The 20,150-nt window shown below is 45.4% G+C and overlaps 1 protein-coding gene across 1 annotated transcript in view; it reads left to right on the top strand.

The window, feature by feature from the left end:
- Nucleotides 1–20,150, top strand: part of LOC144803766 (uncharacterized) — a 451,660-nt gene that overhangs the window by 244,850 nt on the left and 186,660 nt on the right. Inside the window, exon 5 of the mRNA XM_078671876.1 lies at nucleotides 13,249–13,359. Coding sequence (XP_078528002.1) covers nucleotides 13,249–13,359 — 111 coding nt within the window. The remainder of the gene's footprint in view (nucleotides 1–13,248; nucleotides 13,360–20,150) is intronic.

The raw sequence follows: 20,150 nt of genomic DNA on the forward strand, positions 1-20,150 counted from the left end.
CAAACGCCTCACGTTCTACACGCCAACCCGCCAGCTCCACTCCGCCAGCGTCGCCCTCGCCACAGTCCCACGGATCCGCAGAACCACCACCGGAGGAAGATCCTTCACCTACCTGGCGGCCAAGACCTGGTACACCCTCCCCACCCACCTAGGACTCACCCAGGACCATCTCGCCTTCAGGAAGCAACTCAAGACCTGGCTTTTCGAGCAGTAGCAGCCCGCCCCCCCACCCCCCCAGCGCCTTGAGACCCTAGCGGGTGAGTAGCGCACTTTACAAATACTCTTGATTGATTGATTGGTTGGAGAAAGTTTTCTCTGTTGTTTCATTTGCTTCATTTGGCCCTGGGCCAGATAAAGCCACTGTCTAGATAGCAGTTATTTTTATGTTTTCTAAACCTGGGATGTTTTCCCAAAGCTTCAGAAGGTTTCCTCTGTTGAGGATGTCCCAATTCCCCTGCGAGGTATATTCGTGGTATTGCAGTACTTTGAGATTTTCTCGATCTATTGTTCCTAGGGCTCATGGTTGCGAGTCACTCCCGGGGCTGGGGATGCGAACAAGGGGGGTACAGGGTCATTGTTGCTTGCTTGAATAGTTTTCATCTCCATTTGATTGTTAGTTGTGTTTGCAAATTGGGGTTCCTTTTAGACTATTGACTGTTCAAAAACGGATTTATTTGTATTATGATGTTTGAATGTTCCTTGTTGGGTGCTGCCAGTGCTGGTGTTATATTCTTCAATAGCTAGGGACCGCACTGTATTAAGGTCCAGGTGTTCCTTCTGTTCTTGGCGTGGCTCTTCAGCCTGCGGGTCTTGTGTATTAACAAAATGGCCGCTGAGATATGGAACTGTCGGGCTCAGGCTCCTAATCGTTAATCTCCGTTAAGTTTCCTGAGGGGCGCTGAGCGGGTATGTCATTAGTAATTGTGCCATCCATTTGTGTATCTGTGTTTTGAGCGTTACCAGTTGGTTTTTGGAGGAAGCCAGAGTCGTCCTGGTTCTCCTTGTTGTGCTCTCTCTTTTCCTGTTTTTCTGACACAAGCCAATGCATTATTATACCTTTATGATAACTTTTACTGTTTTTTGTTTTGTTTAACTTTTTCAATGTTTTCTCGTTTTTCCTGGATAGGTGTTGACATTCTATAATTGGTACAAAAGGGGGTGGTGATGGAGTGTTTGATTGATTCAGATGCTCCGTCCATCACCACCCCCTTTTGTAGCGCTTTTGGCCGCCATCAGTGTGGCAGGGTATGCTCAGACGTGAGTCCCTTGCTCACTTTGCCACTGGATTCAAGCAAGCCGGGCTGAAGACGGCTGGAATGCCAGAAACCGGTCCTCGGAAGCTTGTTTCCGGTCCAGGGAAGACATGGCTTGGCAGTTCGGGCTGAACTGTTCCCATGAGGCACAGGGTCAGACTAATTTGCATATAGCCATGTCTGAACTGGGGTGGCAGAGTGGGCTAAAGAACGGTGATGGATTAAACCCAGATCTTTTGACTGGGTGTGAGTGTTTGATTGATTCAGATGCTCTGTCCGTCACCACCCCCTTTTGTACGACATTCTATAATTGGTGGTTTTAGATCATCTAACTTTCCAGAGCCTTTATCGGACTTAAAGTTGAGTTGTGGTTCAGTCTGCAAATTGAATTTAAAGGCCAAGTCATTGTCGCTAGATGCGCTTTTGAAGCTGTTGCTAGTGTGCTTAGAGGTTTCCAGCATTTTTTCTGGTCTAACCTGATTGACATGTGGCCTTGGCTGTGAGGCAGATGTTGGCTGCATGTCTTCCGTCCTTATTCTGTTTATTTGATCTCCCTTGGGCCCTGATGACTCGTGTAAGACTTTATTCACCTTTGTTTGTGAGGCCTTCCTACTTGAGCTCTCAGATGGATTTTGTTGGGGAGAGGGGGATATGTTGTTCATCCGCCTATTGACCTCACACTTAAGGTCCGTAACTAAATGCTCATTATTTCTGGGAGCTTTGTCAAATTCTGCAGAATTGGGCTGCACCCAGAGCCATTTTGTTTTACCTTAACATCTATGTTTGCCTGAGCTCTGCGAATCAGTGAGTTCCAATTTCAAATTTCAATCCAATCAAACAAAGCTGGCTGTTTGCAGTATGTTTCTTTGTGTGTCCAACTTATCTGCATGCATAATAGCTGCATTTGCCATTGAGATCAAAGCTTTGTTGGTCAATGCAAGATGATTCTCCATTTTTTGAGGCACTGAGACAGTTTCCATTTCAGTTTTTGGAGAGCTGGAGGACCACGGCTCGTTTGTGCCTAGAAGAAAGCTGGGGTTTGATGAGTTAGGACACCCTTTAAATGGAGAGCCTTCACTTCTGGGCTTGGTGGGCCATGGCTCGTTTGCACATAAATGTAGGCATGGGTTTGATGAGTTAGAACACCCTTTAGATGGAGAGCTCTCACTTCTGGGCTCAGAGGACACCGCAGGCATGAATGAGGAGGCCAAAGGGTCCAGCTGAGGCTTGAATGGAGTAGTGCAATTGCCCCTAATGTGTCTTGTTAAGGGAGGAAACTTCTCACTTACCTCTAAGAGGGTAGTGGGGTAAAAATCCATGGGTCCGCTGTTTGGATTTGCAGACACTGGTGTGCATTTTGCTAAGTTGTTGGTACAAAACGGGCCTTGATCAATTGAGAGCTCTTGTACTTGAGCGCTGTTGCCCTCAACTATGATAATTTCAAGAGAAAGTGGAGTGGCAATTGGGGGTCTTTGACATAAAGTCTCATATATATTGGTGCATGCTAATGTGCTAGCAATGGTTTTGATGCAAGTCTCAAAGCGCGGTGCGAACGCTATTTTCCCAAGATTGCCAGGGTGGCCTAATTTGCCTTTTTTGCTTGTTTGTTGAAAATAGGCTCTTGTGTCACTATTACCATTAGGACTGTTCCTATTGCTGTTTGCGGTAGTTTCACTTAAATTTGGATTTGAATTTATATTCATAGTCTTTGCACTTGAGGTTGAAGAAATTGAAGAAGAGTTAGTTGGCTGCTCGTCCAATTGTTGCCGCTCCCGATGAATCGAACCAGATCTTACACATCCTTTGCCTGGAGGGTACAGCATCTTAGACTTTTGACGTCTTGCAGATTTATGTCAACCTGGACCAACTCCAAATGTCTTGTCCATATGATTGTTCTATACTCTGAGCTCTAAGATTCCAGGAGGTCTAGGTACCCTTGTCCGGCAATACGGCCAGTCCTGATGGTCCTGGTTACCTGGTTGCCTGGTGATGAAGCTGGTTTTGATCTGTCCAGTAAATACCCCAGGGTTGGGCCAAAGAAGGCGAAAAGCTTTTGGAGCTTGTTGTGGGGTCAAGCAGAGCCAGGCAGAGCCGGAGTCAGAACCTGAGCTTGGGCGGAGAGCAGGGCCCACTGGTGGCCTGCAAGCTACACTTAACCTAGTTGTGCCGCTTCCACAGTCTTGCTGGGCTCTACACTCTGCAGCACCCACGCTCTCTATGGTTTCTGCGCTCAACATTCCAGGTCCTACTCCTTGTGCTGCCTCTGGTTGTCTCTGGTAGCCTTTGGTTGCCTTTACGTGCCTCTGGTTGCCGTGGGTGGTTGAGAGTGGGGGAGTGGAAAGAGTGGGGGAGAGTGAGGGCTCCACGTACCTCATGTCTCATCCCTGGTGTCTTCCACAGCCTTTGATACAAGCTCTCCCCCACTACAGGTCTTGGTTCTTGATTCCACAGCGCTTGGTGCAAGCGCTTCCCCGCTGTGGGTCTTGGTTCTTAATTCTGAGCACTGAGCACTCAGCCCCGAGCACTAAGCTTCAATACGAGGTAGTGTGAAGTAATGCAGTGCCGTACTGCGGCAAGATAGAGAGGGGGGGACCCTGAGCGGGACAATCAGCGAGGGTGGGCGGGCGGGTGGCTGGAGCATTTTCCTTTCCTTTCGGCACTTTCTTTTGGTGCTTCTTGTGCCAGCTCCTGCTCCCACGCTGCGTCTCTGGCTCCTGATGCTGGTTGCTGACTCTGATCCGAGTGAAAACCTGGACTACTTGTTTATATTTACATGTGTGTTTGTGTATTTTGCGCTTTTTGGATTTCTTTTGTATTTTTCATGACTTTTGTTTTATTTCTCCTTATTTTCTTAGCGTTTTTCTTTCTTTTCCATTTTTGTTTTGTTTTTTTAAACCCACCCAGCCCCATGGCAAAGGTAGGGTGGCTACGTTGCTGGCAGACAGGCTGCCCCAGTGTGCAGCCCGGGCGATCTTTGGTGAGGTAGCAGCCCTAGTTTTTTTATGCAGCACCACCTCCCCTGCATGCTAGCAGCATGCCTGGTAGCAGACACACCCTGCCGGAGGGCAGGCTTCGCTGGGGGAGAGTGCACCAGTGTGTGATGGCACCAGCCAGATTCGTTGCACAGTCCAGCAGCTGGCGCACTGTTGAGCGTACATCCTGGATCAGGACCTGCTAGATTTCTTAGGCATCGAGATTCCGGGGCTCGGTGAGTATTAATTATTTGTTGTGTTTGTGTTTTACATTGCTAATTATTTTTCCAAATAGCATGCTACTTATACTTTCTAATCGCACTCTTCATTGGCGCTCGCTTTCGCTGATTAATCAAAAAGCCATGGCAGACTGTACTCCTGTCACTATAGTGAATCAGAGAGTAGCGCGTTCTCTCTGTGACTTTGTTTATGTAGCACGTACAATTGCAAGTTACTGAAGCAGAGCAGATGCACATTGCACAGCCAATACTGCAGTCATGAATTGATTCTTACTACACTTCGGTCATAGGTGGCAAAAAATGCTATAGGCAGGGAGGGGAGGGGTGATGAATGATGGGTGGAATACCTCTGGCTTTTGGTGAGCTGCTGATAAAAGAGGCCATCATCTCAATCACCACTGCAACTGGTAAAGCTGGGGGGCAGGGCAAAGTTGCATGCTGAGCTGACAACACCCAGCTAGCATGAAGTGAAGTGATTCCAGAATATATTCTATGGTTTCCCATGACAGATTTATTTTACACCTGTTGGGAATGTTCCCTTTCAAACTGCACAGTGACTGAAGATGCCAAGGATGACAAATCAATGATCAGTATAGTGGTCCCTCTATTCTATATCAAAAAATCTCTACCCTACCTGGCTGATCCCTCTACCCTACACCCTGCAGTAGTGTAAATAAAATGTCCTTACCTTGATTACTGACCAATTAATGAATTTGCTGGAAATATGTGTTGGTGGGTGAGGCCACAGAGTGAAGGGTGAGTAGGTGTATGATTTGCTGTCAAGTTTGGCGTATGGGATTCACAGTGACTAATGTGCCACATACAATCTATATAGCCCACCACATTCCCAGTAGTTCAGTACATCACATGTATTTTCCCCAACATCTACTTACTGCAGAGAGGATGGTATTATTATCCGCATTTCATAAGTGAGGTGTATGAGGTAGTATCTTATTTATTATTCATCTGCCTCTTTGGAGTCCGTTTAGAAACTAGAAATACATTTGGAGAAGAGCATGGCCATTGGAATCAAAGGTAGATAATTGCCAATTACAGCTGCCCCAGCTGCAGACAGTAATAAACAAACTATCCGATGCGCTGGCTAGCAATCAGCATGGCTTCATTATTTTAGCACAACACACAACTGTTACTCCATAATGCATAATGCCGTTCTCATGAATGAGAGGTCATTTATTTTTCAACTCAAAGTACCTGTGTATATTTACTTGAAAAGCCTTTAGAAGAAAAAAATAATCAAATCACAATTTTTTTATCTGGTGGTATTCTGACTTTTATTACCTTTCTGACACACAGTCAATGCTTTTCAGCCAAGTCATGTGAGGGCACAACAGAAAAATGCCCTTGTGACTCTCCTAATCTTAATCACATCCAATTCCAATGGCCCTAGTGGACTAGCAACGTACAGCTACTGTGCCACCCAGTAATTTAAAGCAATTGTTTGCACAGAGCATTATTGACAATTTACATTTTTTGTTTTTCTCAATATACCTAGTCCAGCTGGACCACCCAACAGGCAAGAGATAGTGGCTCGTGTGCAGCAGCAGAGGCTGGAGCAAATCCAGCCTCTGCTGGTTGTTGGATCTGGAATATTAGTAGGAGGAAATAAATGCACCTCAGCCAGGCCCTAGTGCCGCCGGGCCCCCTAACCCTCCATCCTCCTGGCCATCCTTTCACCGGTGCCGCCGCCAGCTTGCTCAACTGCTGCCACCCCCTCCCGCACTGACAACATTGCCAGGCAATTGCTGCGCTGCATCCTGCAGCTCCATCGAGAGCGGGCTCACAACATTGGAGCAGAGCCTGGACGAGCTCTGAACTAACATCCACAATGCTTTTTTCCAGCACTTTAAAAAGAATGTTTTGGTGGGAGGGACTTGTTTGTTGACCCTGGGTGGAGAGGGTGGTAATGGAGTTGGGGGTGACTTTCTTTTGGGACTTTGGGTCTGAGGTCAGTTTTGTTTGGGGTGAGGGTTGGGCATGTTGTGTGGGTGGAGAGGGTGAGTTATCTTTGTACAAATATAAAGGGGGATATATTTTATTGTATCTAAATGTATGCCTGCAGTGTCTGAAGTAGTTTTACTTTTACTTTGCAGCTTTTACACAACCTGTTTATATGCTTGCAACAGAGAGTGTAAGTCAAAGACACACAATTAATAGACAGAATGCAGAACAAATAAACCATTCACCACCAGTCAAGAGATCCGTGTTAAATTTATCATTCTTTTGCTCACCATGCCACCCCAGTTTAGACCTGGCAATATGCAAATCAGTCTCAACCATCCATGCAAGTCTGCGGCAAAGGGCAACATTGGCTAGACACACAAAAGTGTAACCAGCCAGTGCCACATGGTCAACAGCAGCAAGCAAGAAGGCTTGGGTAACAAAGAACACATGGAGGCCAATGGCAAAGGTACACTAGCTGCCTACACAAAATGGCCACTGACCACATGGTGAAACAGCAAGCAAGGAGGCATGGCCACAAACAAAGAACACATGCAGGCCTACGGCAAAAGGACAATGGATGCCTACACAAAATTGCCACCAGCCACATGGTCGCAACAACAAGCAAGAAGACATGGGGGAAAAAGGACACATGCAGGCCTATGGCAAAAACACATTGGATGCCTACACAAAATAGACACCAGCCACATGGTCATAACAACTTTCAAGAAGGCATGGGGAACGAAGACAAATGGTGGCCTATTCGCAAACACACTTACACACTGGTCATACAAAAGAGGTATAGATTGGTAACACAGAAAAAAAAGCGTGCATTCAGCAAAACCAAATACACAAACTAACTGGGCTCACATATTTTACAAAATAAATATCCTCAAAGGCATCAAATATAATTAAACTACTTATACACTGTTGGAAGAAAAATACATGAATACCCCAAAAAACGCATTTTGCTATTTATCCAATATCATCCATTACCCAAATGATATTTCAATTCAACACACACCTCAGAAACAGTTGTTTCATGCACCCATGTCTAGTACTGGGCCTATTGGTTGGATGTCCATTGGCAGACTGGACAAAATAGTGAATTTAATCAATATTGCAAACTTATTAAAAAATATGGAGAAAACATTTACTGAAATGTGCAACCTTTTTCCTATACAAAAGAAGATAAATTACATGCAAAAAAATAACTTGGCCCCTGCTAAAACTGTAGAAAACCCACCACAATAAAATATTGAATAAAAGTACAAAAAAATCCAGGTGCATGCCCCAATCAAACAAATAATACACTTATACACCAGTTTTTCCACTTACTTGTGAAAAATCAAACACAAAGTCCTTAAATCAAATTGTATATATGCAGCAAACAAGGAGATGGATCCTTCCAGCTCCAAATCGAAATGAGAAGTGACCAGGAAAGTGACGAAGCATTAGGAGGAGGCTGCTGGACAGGAACATGAAGATGGAGACTCTGGGGAGCTTCCTACCTGTTTGAATTTCTTTTTTTAAAAAGCCTTCTCGCACAAAAACAACAAGTCAAACGGCTAGAGTCAGAGGAAAATCCACTTGAAAAGCCACTCAGCAACCTCTCGAGCATAAAAGCTGCTCGAGCAATTGCTTTTGCAATAAATCTGTGCTGTGGCAGGCAGAAGCCATTCATGTCAGTCCAAAATCTTACGGGTTCTCGTTAAGGCGTGAATGGAAAAATAACTCCACTTTCGCCTGAAAGGTGGAATTCAGGAACTCAGGACTCCTCCGCTGAGTGCCCAAATACAGCACTCAGGCCTACTCTAGACAGGATATGACAGTCCACTTGCAAGTATGCTTCCCTTTAATTTTTAGTGAAAGCTTAAGCAGATGCCTCCTTTCCATGGCCATCGTAGAGCAGATGCAGGATAGGTGCTGGAGATTATCTTAGTTTGAACTGCATAAACAGAAACTTCTCTCACCGAAGTAAAGCCAAGCAGGTTTTTGATGACATTGCAACAGTTTTAGTTTCACATGTTAAGCTTCGGATCACCCAATCATCCAGGCATGTCCTCACGTTGCAAGCTCCTCTTTATCCTTTTGGAAAGAGAATCTGATTATTGTATAGTTAAGTAGTTTTTTTAAAGTGTTGAATGAAAGTGGCAGAGTCCAAAGGTTCCCAAGTTAGCTTAGTCCATAACTCATCCATATCTTTTTTGTTAACAGCCCAGACAGACTTTGTATATTCTGTTTTTGCTTCCCTTATAGTGTCTATGTTGTTACTTACCTATAAACTTCCCAATAGAATATGCAATGTTAAATCGCATGCAATACAACGCATGCGATTACAACGTGGCTGTCACAAAGACCACGTTGTTACAACAACATTAAATCGCAAGTCATTTCTACGACTTGCTGTCGTGAGCGCCCTGGACTTAGGAATAGTATAATTTACTATTCCAACTCCAGCGTGTGCAACAGTAGGGAAGGTGTTGGATTAGTAAATTATACTATTCCTTAGTTTAGCTCGCCCCTACAGAAAGTTGTAGAAACGGCTTGCGATGTAATGGTCAGCATTATACCAGCGCGGTCGTTGTAATGACTGCATTGTAATCTCATGTGTTGTGGCGCATGCGATTACAACGCTGTTTCCCTCCCAATAATGCCTGGTAAAGACGTGTGATGAAGGCAATTGTGGTAAAGGCATATACGTGGTAAAGGCATGCATAGTAAATGCATATGCATTGCAAAGACTGCATGGTAAGTGTATTGCATAGTAAAGACTGCAGGATAAAGGTTGTTTCCATATTGTCACAGGTCGAATTTTCAGTTTAAACCTGAAAGCCATGTTACTGGTAAAAGCTCTAAGTCATGTTTTGCATTTCACATTAGTGGAGGCACAATATGTGTTGCAATCCACTTGTGACAGTTAACTTACAGACCCTGGGTACACTTGATACCATATACAAGGGACTCATAGGTTGAATATGCCAATTAGGTGTATATCAGTTCAACTTGTTTTTAGGGGATGCAGCACATACACTGGCAACTAGATAGTAGGGCCCCAGTGTGCATAGTCCAAAAACCAGTTGAAGAATCTATCAGAATATGGGGACAACCACACAAAAAAGGTGCATTTACTAAGCCTGGGCAGAGTTCATCTACGTGGTACTCCACGAAGTGCATAAAACCTCTGCCACGCTACGCGGAGCTCTGCAAGCTGCGGATTGCAGTAGATAAATGCCGTTCACAATGATTCTCAGTGCCAGGGGCTTGTCCGCACTGTGCAATCATCGCCAACGGCACCATGCACAGCGCAAGTGGTTTCTTCCTTTTTGCCGCTCGAGTAGATTTTTACTCAAGCAGCAGCTTTCTCAACTTGAACGGATGGGTTTCTCAATGTGAGCGGTCGTGAGCATATGCGACCCTTCGAAATCAGAAATCTAACAACCCGCATTGAGAAATCTTGCCGGGAGGTTGAGTTCCACGATTATGCTTGCCAACTTGATGTTGACGAACTTGAGCAAGGAAAAAAACTGGAACTCCGCAAGCTCCATGCAACGCGGAGTGCTGAAAACTCCGCAAACTCTGCAAGTGGAGCAAAGTTCACTGCCCAGACTTAGCATTTATCTACAGCAAGATTGTGTAAAATTGTGTGATATTCTTTCAAACAGCTTTTTGTGATGATATTTTAATATCAAAGTACCAAATCGGACCAAAAATTATGATATAGCTTTTTATCAGTTAGGTATAGTCAATACACATATAGCCTTACTCATCAACTATCCCCCATTCAACTAGGAACATATGAGTGGAAAAGTGATGGGGTTGCCCTAAGATCGTGTATTCTATCTTGAGACTTTTTGAAGACCTCAATATCAGCAAAGCAGACAAGGGTATTGTTAGAACTGCTCTTGCAGATAATGCAATTCTGTCATGCTTGTTTGAAAAAATATCTTTACCCACTATACCATAGTTCATAATCAAGATCTAGAACAAGAAGGACTTTGCTCAGTTTACTGGAATATTGTTTTCTCTTGTGTGTCTTTTATGTCTGTGTGTGATAGGTTTGTTCACGAATACATCATATGGCCAAATGGTAATATTCATGACCATTGGCATAAAGTCCAGTTCTAATAACACACACTGTTCACTGTGAGTTTGATGTAATTACTTTCAACAGTTGCAAATAAAAAGCAGCAGAACCCATTAAAAAAGTGATTCACCCAGAGCTCATAATTTGGCCGCATTGGAAGACTAGGATTGAAAAACGCATCTCTGCTGGTTCCACTGTTCCAAGCTTGTTACCAAGTACAATGTCATGAAATGCCAAGGAAAAGAATACACAACTCCAAAACCAGCAAAACAGAGGTACTGGTATCCAACAGAAAATGTAGCCAATCAACAAGGGAATGCTTGAATTCGTCTGAGCCTCTGGGGATTGCTTGGGTCACATATCAGTCCATCGTTTTTTCACCCAATATTACCCTGTAGACAGAGACCAGCCCTCCGCAAAGTAGTCCAATAGGAACAGTCCAGCCTGAATTCCCAGGCACATGTCTTCCCAAATGGGATAAATGACAGCCTTATACTGGTCCATGCTACTGAGCACTTCTCAGTGAGTCATAGCTATCTTGTTCTTGCATGTGGTATTTATTTTATGTATTATTTTGTTCCATGATTAGTTTATTTTCCCATGTTAGGTCTATGTTATATATATATTCTTTACTTGAAATAAACCTTCTATTTGGAATATGCAACCATCTTCTGCGGTATTTATTGAAGGACAATTCTACACAGCTCTTTCATATTTATGAACATTTCTTGGCATCAAGCAGAGGGGCACCCCTGACCTATGGGATGCAGGGCGCCACCTAAGTAGGTGTGACATATTCTATTTTTTCAAAAATCTTTTTATTAAATTTACAGAGAAACAGCAGCATAGACATCCTATATTATTTGCATATGACATCGCAAGGGTAGAGCCCCACCCCCACAGCAAATAAAGTACAACATTATGACTTCAAATCAGAAACAGAAAGCACGGTTTGGGAGCAAGTCATCACCATTTCTAGGAAAACTCTCCTCATGGCCATTAGGACCTGTGCTGGATTCCCCGCCCATTCCTCTATAGGTGTGCCATAAGTAAGGCATATTCTTGACCCAGAAAGCCCGATTCTCTCAAGATCCAAAATGGAGAAAGTCTCTCCAGCAGATTAAGATCAGGCTAAGCCAATCCCCTGGTGTTGCTAAGATTCACAAAAACATTCCTTCCAGCCCCTGCTTAAATGTAATTACGGCCCCTGTATGGCTGGGGAGGCAGGATGTAGGGGTGAGCCAGGCCTTTCCCAAAGTGTTATTCTCCTTTTAAAGTCCAGTTGGGCCATGCTACTCCCTTCCTGCCATCTTTCCTGCAGCGTGCACATCTCCACGCACAGGAAAGCTATTGCTTCTCTGACAAGATATTTTGCACCTCATTCAATCAGCCTGTGAGACGGCAGCAGGAAAGCAAGATGTTGGTTACAGAAATAAACCATTAATAACTTATTTTCTGTAATATTAATTATAAATCTAGCAGTGGCAAGTTGTTGGATTTATCGTAACTATTAAATTCATACATTGAAGTATATTTTTACATGGCTTTTGACAATATGTATATTTAAATTAAATTTCTCAATGTTAGTCTCTGGCGCAATTCACTACAATAAAGACAACAAAATTGGCAGTTTTTCCCTCACCAGGGTTTATAAAATATCTTTTAAATTGTCCCTGCTTACAGTTACAAGGCACCCTACCACTCGGGCACCTAGGGGAGATGGTAGGGGTAACTTATAGGTACAGTTAAAGTAATTTGAGATTTTGGAAGTACCTTTTTATCCAAAGTCGAATTTGCATATAATTTTAAGGTTAAGGCAGACTGAAGTGCAGTGCCACCAATAAAATGACTGTGTATGTGCAACAAAAGATGGATGGAATGCTGAACAAATCAAACATTCTCCCTCAGTCAAGACATCTAGATTAAATCCACAGTTCTTATGACGACTATGCCATCACAGTTTGGAACCAGCCATATGCAAATCAGCCTTGACCCTGTTCCTCATAGGAACAGTTTAGCCCGAACTGCCAGGCTGGGTCCTCCTTGGACCAGAAACAAGCATACTGGTTCCGGTTTTGGGGTATATCAGCCCTCATCAGACAGGATTGCTTGAATCCAGTGGCGCAATGAGCAAGGGACCCCTATCCGGGCATACCCATCCCACTTTTGTTTTGAGAGCTTTTCCCTTCTTTTACTTAGCAGACTCTATGACACTTTCAGATCTGACTTTATACTTAGAAAATGTCAGCCTTGATGTATGATACTGGTGTTCAATTGAATTATTTAGTTAATCTCTTTGCTTCCTGTATTGAATCATAAAACTGTAAATAAACCTTCATGGTTTGCACTTTGGATTTTCCCTTGTGGATTTTCCTTGTGACGTTTCCTATGTGAATTTTTTTGATTTGCCTAGGGAGCTCGTTCTATGGGACTCGCACTGCCCTGATTCACCTAATCTGCCATTTTAAAATCTTAGCTACTTCAAATGAAGCATTGTTTACTTTACATAGAAGTACTGGCTGTAGTTTTGTATCTACAGAATAAAATTGTAAAATGTTTGATTGATTGATTAAGATGCTTTCTGAGACATGAAAAAATATATTTAACATTACATGGATGAATTAGCTAATTTGTCTAGAGCAGATTTTCGAATCAGTAGATGATATTATTGTATGTATGCTATTTGATTCATGTACAGACTAATTGTGACATAAAACTTGCATTTCTTTTCCTTTCAGGCTTTTCATTTTCGGGGTTAGATACGGCCATAGGTTTGATGATTTGCTTGCCCATCGTGGCTGTGATACTCATCACTCTGGGTATCATTCTCTGCTGCTGCTGCTGCAAAGGTAACCTGCTACGTGGGTATTTTGTGTGTGTAACAGAGGAGATGTGAAAGTAGAAAGATGTTCTTTTCTTTCCTCTGCCACTGACATACCGCAGTTCATTCACAATCTTCTGCTCCTCTGGCACCACTCCCACAGACATTCACTCGTTGTATCTGGCACTGAGGCAGCCACACCCGCCTTGGCACCCTAACCCAAACCCTGCACGCCAACCCAAACCCTGCACACTAACCTAAACCCTGCACACTACCCAACCCCTGGCGCACTTACCAAAACCCTGCACACTAACCAAAACCACTGGCACCCTAACCCAAACCCTGCAGACTAACCAAAACCCCTGGCACACTAACCCAAACCCTGGCACCCTAACCCAAACCCTGGCACCCTAACCCAAACCCTGCACACTACCCAAAACCCCTGGCACACTTACCCAAACCCTGGCATACTTACCCAAACTCTGGCACCCTAACCCAAATCCTGCACACTAACCAAAACCTTGGCACACTTACCCAAACCCTGGCACACTTGACCAAATCCTTGCACCCTAACCCAAACCCTGCACACTAACCAAAACCCCTGGCACCCTAACCCGAACCCTGCACACTAACTCAAACCCTGCACCCTAACCAAAACCCCTGGCACACTAACCCAAATCCTGGCACCCTAACCCAAACCCTGCACACTACCCAAAACCCCTGGCACACCAACCCAAACCCTGGCACACTTACCCAAACCCTGCACACTACTCAAACTCTGGCAAACTTACCAAAGCCCTGGCACCCTAACCCAAACCCTGCACACTAACCAAAACCCCTGGCACTCTAACCCAAACCCTGGCACACTTACTCAAACCCTGGCACACTTACCCAAACCCTAGCCCCCTAAACCAAACCCTGGCACCCTAACCCAAACCCTGCACACTAACCAAAACCCCTGGCACCCTAACCTGAACCTTAGCACCCTGACCTAAACCCTGTACACTACCCAACCCCTGGAACACTTACCAAAACCATGCACACTAACCAAAACCCGTGGCACAATAACCCAAACCCTGGCACACTTACCCAAACCCTGCACACTAACCATAACCCCTGAGACACTAACCCAAACCCTTGCACACTTACCCAAACCCTGGCACACTTACCCAAGCCCTGGAACACTTACCCAAACCCTGCACACTAACCCAAACTCTGCACACTACCCAGCTCCTGGCACACTTACCAAAACCCTGGCACACTTACCAAAAACCCTGGCACACTAACCCAACCCCTGCACACTAACCAAAACCCTGCACACTACCCAACCCCTGGCACAGTATCCAAAACCCTGCACACTAACCCAAACCCTGGCGCACTAACCGAAACCCTGGCACACTTACCCAAACCCTGCACACTTACCCAAACCCTGCACAATAACCTAAACCCTGGCACACCAACCCAAACCCTGGCACACCAACCCAAACCCTGGCACACCAACCCAAACCCAGGCACTCTAACCCAAACCCTGGCACACTAACCCAAACCCTGACACACTAACCCAAACCCTGGCACAATAACCCAAACCATGGCACACTAACCCCACCCTTGGCACACTACACCAAACCCTGGCACACTTATCCAAACCCTGCACACTTACCCATACCCTGCACACTAACCCAAACCCTGGCACACTAACCCAAACCCTGGCACACCAACCCAAACCCATGCAAACTAACCCAAACCCTGGCACACTAACCCAACTCCTGCACACTAACCCAACCCTTGGCACACTAACTCAAACCCGGCACACTAACCCAAACCCAGGCACACTAACCCAAACCCTGCACACTAACCCAACCTTTGGCACACTAATCCAAAGCCTGCACTCTAACCCAACCCTTGGCACACTAACTCAAACCCTGCACACTAACTCAAACCCTGGCACACTAATCCAACACTTAGCACACTAACCCAGACCCTGCACACTAACTCAAACCCTGGCACACTAGCTCAAACCCTGCACACTAACCCAAACACTGCACACTAACCCAACCCTTGGCACACTAACTCAAACCCTGCACACTAACCCAACCCTTGGCACACTAACTCAAGTCATGCACACTAAATCGAACCCTGGCACACTAACCCAAACCCTGCACACTAACCCAAACCCTGCACACTAACCCAAACCCTGCACACTAACCCAACCCTTGGCACACTAACCCAAACCCTGCACACTAACTCAAACCCTGGCACACTAACTCAAACCCTGGCACACTAACCCAAACCCTGCACACCAACCCAAACCCTGCACACTAACCCAAACCCTGTACACTAACCCAAACCCTGCACACTAACCCAACCCTTGGCACACTAACCCAAATCCTGCACACTAACCCAACCCTTGGCACACTAACTCAAACCCTGCACACTAACCCAACCCTTGCACACTAACTCAAACCCTGCAACACTAACCCAAACCATGCACACTAACTCAAACCCTGCACACTATCCCAACCTTGCACACTAACCCAACCCTTGGCACACTAACTCAAATACTGCACACTAACCCAAACCCTGTACACTAACCCAAACCCTGCACACTAACCCAACCCTTGGCACACTAACCCAAATCCTGCACACTAACCCAACCCTTGGCACACTAACTCAAACCCTGCACACTAACCCAACCCTTGCACACTAACTCAAACCCTGCCACACTAACCCAAACCATGCACACTAACCCAAACCCTGCACACTATCCCAACCTTGCACACTAACCCAACCCTTGGCACACTAACTCAAACACTGCACACTAACCCAAACCCTGCACACTAACCCAACCCTTGGCACACTAACTCAATCCCTGCCCACTAACCGAACCCTTAACACACTAACTCAAACCCTGCACACTAACTCATACCCTGGCACACTATCTCCACACCCTGCACCCTAACAGAAATACTGATTATAACCAAATAATCTGTTTGGCACATCCATACACTCATTGCTGCATTCAGTCGAGGCACCACATATAGGCCCTGTGTAGGGCTCATGAACGACTATAAAAATATACTCGCCCAAAATAAAAATGCAGAAATAACGACCATACAAAAACATGCATGCAGAAACGTGTTGACCTGCATCTTGTCCCACTATCAACACTTGAGTGGGATGAGGAGAGTACATTTACTAAATTGTACAATAGGTCAATCAATCATATGGTACTTGTATAGCACAGTTTATCACCTGTGAATGTATCCAGATATTGGACTGCGGGTTTCAGTCGAATGGTGGAAAGTACGTTTTTGTACATTGTGGGTGGAATATTTCATAGGTGTATATGTGCATAAGAATCTATGGTGTTTATCTTAGACATCTACAATTTTGAGTATTTTTGTAATCCAATCTGTTTCTAGTTTTGTGGCTGTGTTGGGACTCAAGCCTCGTAGAGGCGTGAAGCTCAGGGCTCTTGGCTTGGCCAATGCCTGAGTATGTCTGTGGGAGGATAGCAAAAGTGAAATTTTATAGGGCGCTAACCACATATTACAGGGGAACCACAGAATCTGCTACAACATCCCTGCACACATCAACAGGGCCCTAAACTTAATTCAATTTAGGAAAGCACAAACGACACAAAACTTTGAGGAACACCACATCACAATGAAGTAACAGTCCACTTACACAGTTAGCTACCCCCCGCCCCCCAATTACATGCTGTCTCCACCAGTGTAAACCAGGGTCTGGTATAGATACCCCTTCCCTTGTAATTATCCCAGACAAGACTCGACTGACGGGTGGATTTGGAGGAGAAGAGTAATGGAGAATCTGCCCAGGTGTACAGACCCTCTGTCTGTACCTCTTTCAGTGTAAGCCCTCTATGAAGTGTAAGCATACAGTGAACTTGCTGCAGATGGGATCTCCTTCAGCTCTTCTGCCCGCTATCTCCTGATTAAGCATGGGCGTAAAATCCGCTCCGATCGCGGATTTTTCGGATTTTCGGCAAATCCGCAATCCGCGAAGTCTCGCGAATTTGTCGAAAATCCGTGAATCCGCTCGCGGCGGATTTTTTGCTTGGTTGCGGCGCGCGGCGTGGTGCACGGCGTTCACTTTCCGTCATTAAGCGTTTGCCGAGTTGTTTTTCTCGATCATATTTAGCGAGTGCCGCGCCATTTTGGATCTTGCTGCGTGATCCCGCGGGAGTTTGGCGCCCGCTAATACGTAATCGCGGCTTGCCACCTTGCACAGCACACCTCGCGAGAGTTCGCAATTGCGAACACGTAGTTGCGGCGGAAAGGAACAATCTCGCACTCGCGAAATAGAGATTTTGCAATTTTGCACAAGAAAATCACCAGCAAACAGGATAAACCTTCAGAAAATTATGATTTTTATCAGAATCACTCCTCAGGTTGACATTTGCATGGCCTTTTTTTTTGCAAGGAGTCCATTTTTGGGGGGGGGGGGGAGGAAGTGCCCCACAGTCTCCAACTTCCTGTTCCTGTCCAGCAGGCTCCTCCCAGTGCTTTGTCCATCTCCTGGTCACTTTCATTTGGATCTGGAGCTGGAAGGATTACTTTTTGTGGGTGCTGCTGGATATTTGGATTTGAGGCATTTTTGACTTTCTTTGGATCACTTTTGGATTAGAAATCAACTTTCACAAGTAAGTTTGTTTGGGGCCTTACAGTTGCTGCAACTACAATTTTGGAACTTTTTCAGAACATTAAATACATTATATTGTGGGTAGCTACAGTATCCAGTAGGACCAGGGTTGGTTATGGGTGCATGATACAACTGTTTTGTTGAATTTAAACACCATTGAGGCCATGGATGGGCTGGGATTGTGCTGATTTTTGTTGTTTTTGTCGTTTTTTTGGGGCTGCTGGTGGGGCCCTTTGCCCAGGGGTGGTGAGTGTTGCATGGGCCTAGTCTTTCTGTGGGGTGTCTTCTTGAATTTAAACATCATTGAGGCCATTGATGGGCTGGGATTGTGCTTATTTTATTGTTTTTTGTCGTTTTTTTGGGGCTGCTGGTGTGGCCTTTTGCCCAGGGGTGGTGGTGCATGGACTGAGTGTGCCTGTGGTGTGGTCTCACTCTCTTTAATGTAAACATCATGGATGGCATTGGATTGTGGTGATTTTTGGCTGTTTTTCTGTTTTTTGGGGGTGTACTGTTGATGTGGACTGGCCATGTGGGTGGTGGTGGTGGCCATCTTGAGTGCTGGCTGGTACAGGCAACATGTGCTTGGGGTGCAAGGGGCCATTTTGAAGAGAGGCAGTGTCTGAGGCCTGCACTTATTTTGCCTACTTTTCATCCATTATGCCCAGGGGTAGTGAGTGTTGCATGGGCCTAGTCTTTCTGTGGGGTGTCTTCTTGAATTTAAACACCATTGAGGCCATGGATGGGCTGGGATTGTGCTGATTTTATTGTTTTTTGTCGATTTTTTGGGGCTGCTGGTGGGACCCGTTGCACAGGGGTGGTGAGTGTTGCATGGGCCTAGTCTTTCTGTGGGGTGTCCTCTTGAATTTAAACACCATTGAGGCCATGGATGGGCTGGGATTGTGCTGTTTTTTGTGGTTTTTGTCGTTTTTTTGGGGCTGCTGGTGTGGCCTTTTGCCCAGGGGTAGTGGTGCATGGACTGAGTGTGCCTGTAGTGTGGTCTCACTCTCTTTAATGTAAACATCCTGGATGGCATTGGATTGTGGTGATTTGTGGGTGTTTGTCTGTTTTTTGGGGGTGTACTGTTGATGTGGACTGGCTTGGGGTGTAAGGGGCCATTTTGAAGAGAGGCAGTGTCTGAGGCCTGCACTTATTTTGCCTACTTTTCATCCATTATGCCCAGGGGTAGTGAGTGTTGCATGGGCCTAGTCTTTCTGAGGGGTGTCTTCTTGAATTTAAACACCATTGAGGCCATGGATGGGCTGGGATTGTGCTGATTTTATTGTTTTTTGTCGTTTTTTGGGGGCTGCTGGTGGGGCCCTTTGCCCAGGGGTGGTGAGTGTTGCATGGGCCTAGTCTTTCTGTGGGGTGTCCTCTTGAATTTAAACACCATTGAGGCCATGGATGGGCTGGGATTGTGCTGTTTTTTGTGGTTTTTGTCATTTTTTTGGGGCTGCTGGTGTGGCCTTTTGCCCAGGGGTAGTGGTGCATGGACTGAGTGTGCCTGTAGTGTGGTCTCACTCTCTTTAATGTAAACATCCTGGATGGCATTGGATTGTGGTGATTTGTGGGTGTTTTTCTGTTTTTTGGGGTGTACTGTTGATGTGGACTGGCTTGGGGTGTAAGGGGCCATTTTGAAGACAGGCAGTGTCTGAGGCCTGCACTTATTTTGCCTACTTTTCATCCATTATCCCCAGGGGTAGTGACTCAGTGTTGCATGGGCCTAGTCTTTCTGTGTGGTGTCTTGAATGTAAACATCATGGATGGCATGGGATTGTGCTTATTTTTCTGTGTTTTTCCATTTTTTGGGGTGTATAACTGAACTGATGTTCCTCTGTCTTCCATTGCTTTTAGGTGCACAAGACTCTAGAGAACCACCAGTGCCAGGAAGAAGTCCTGCAGCGGTGTGTGTGTGCAGCATAACGTCACGCGACGTCACGTCTGGACACAGACAACTCTGCAACTCGTGCAAGTGCTGCCTGCTGTTCTGACCTGCTCTGAAGAAGATGGCCCCCAAAAAAGTTACCCGTAGTTCCTCTAGCAAGAAAGGTGCCAGTAAGGAGCAGAAGAAGCAAGTTACCAAGGAGACTGGTGTGCCGCCCGCCCCTTTTTTTGGGAGTAAAAAAAAAAGTATGCCTGCAGCAGCAGCGGGATCTGCTG

This window comes from Lissotriton helveticus, chromosome 1_2 (genome assembly GCF_964261635.1).
Source record: "Lissotriton helveticus chromosome 1_2, aLisHel1.1, whole genome shotgun sequence".
Taxonomy (NCBI): Eukaryota; Metazoa; Chordata; class Amphibia; order Caudata; family Salamandridae; genus Lissotriton; species Lissotriton helveticus.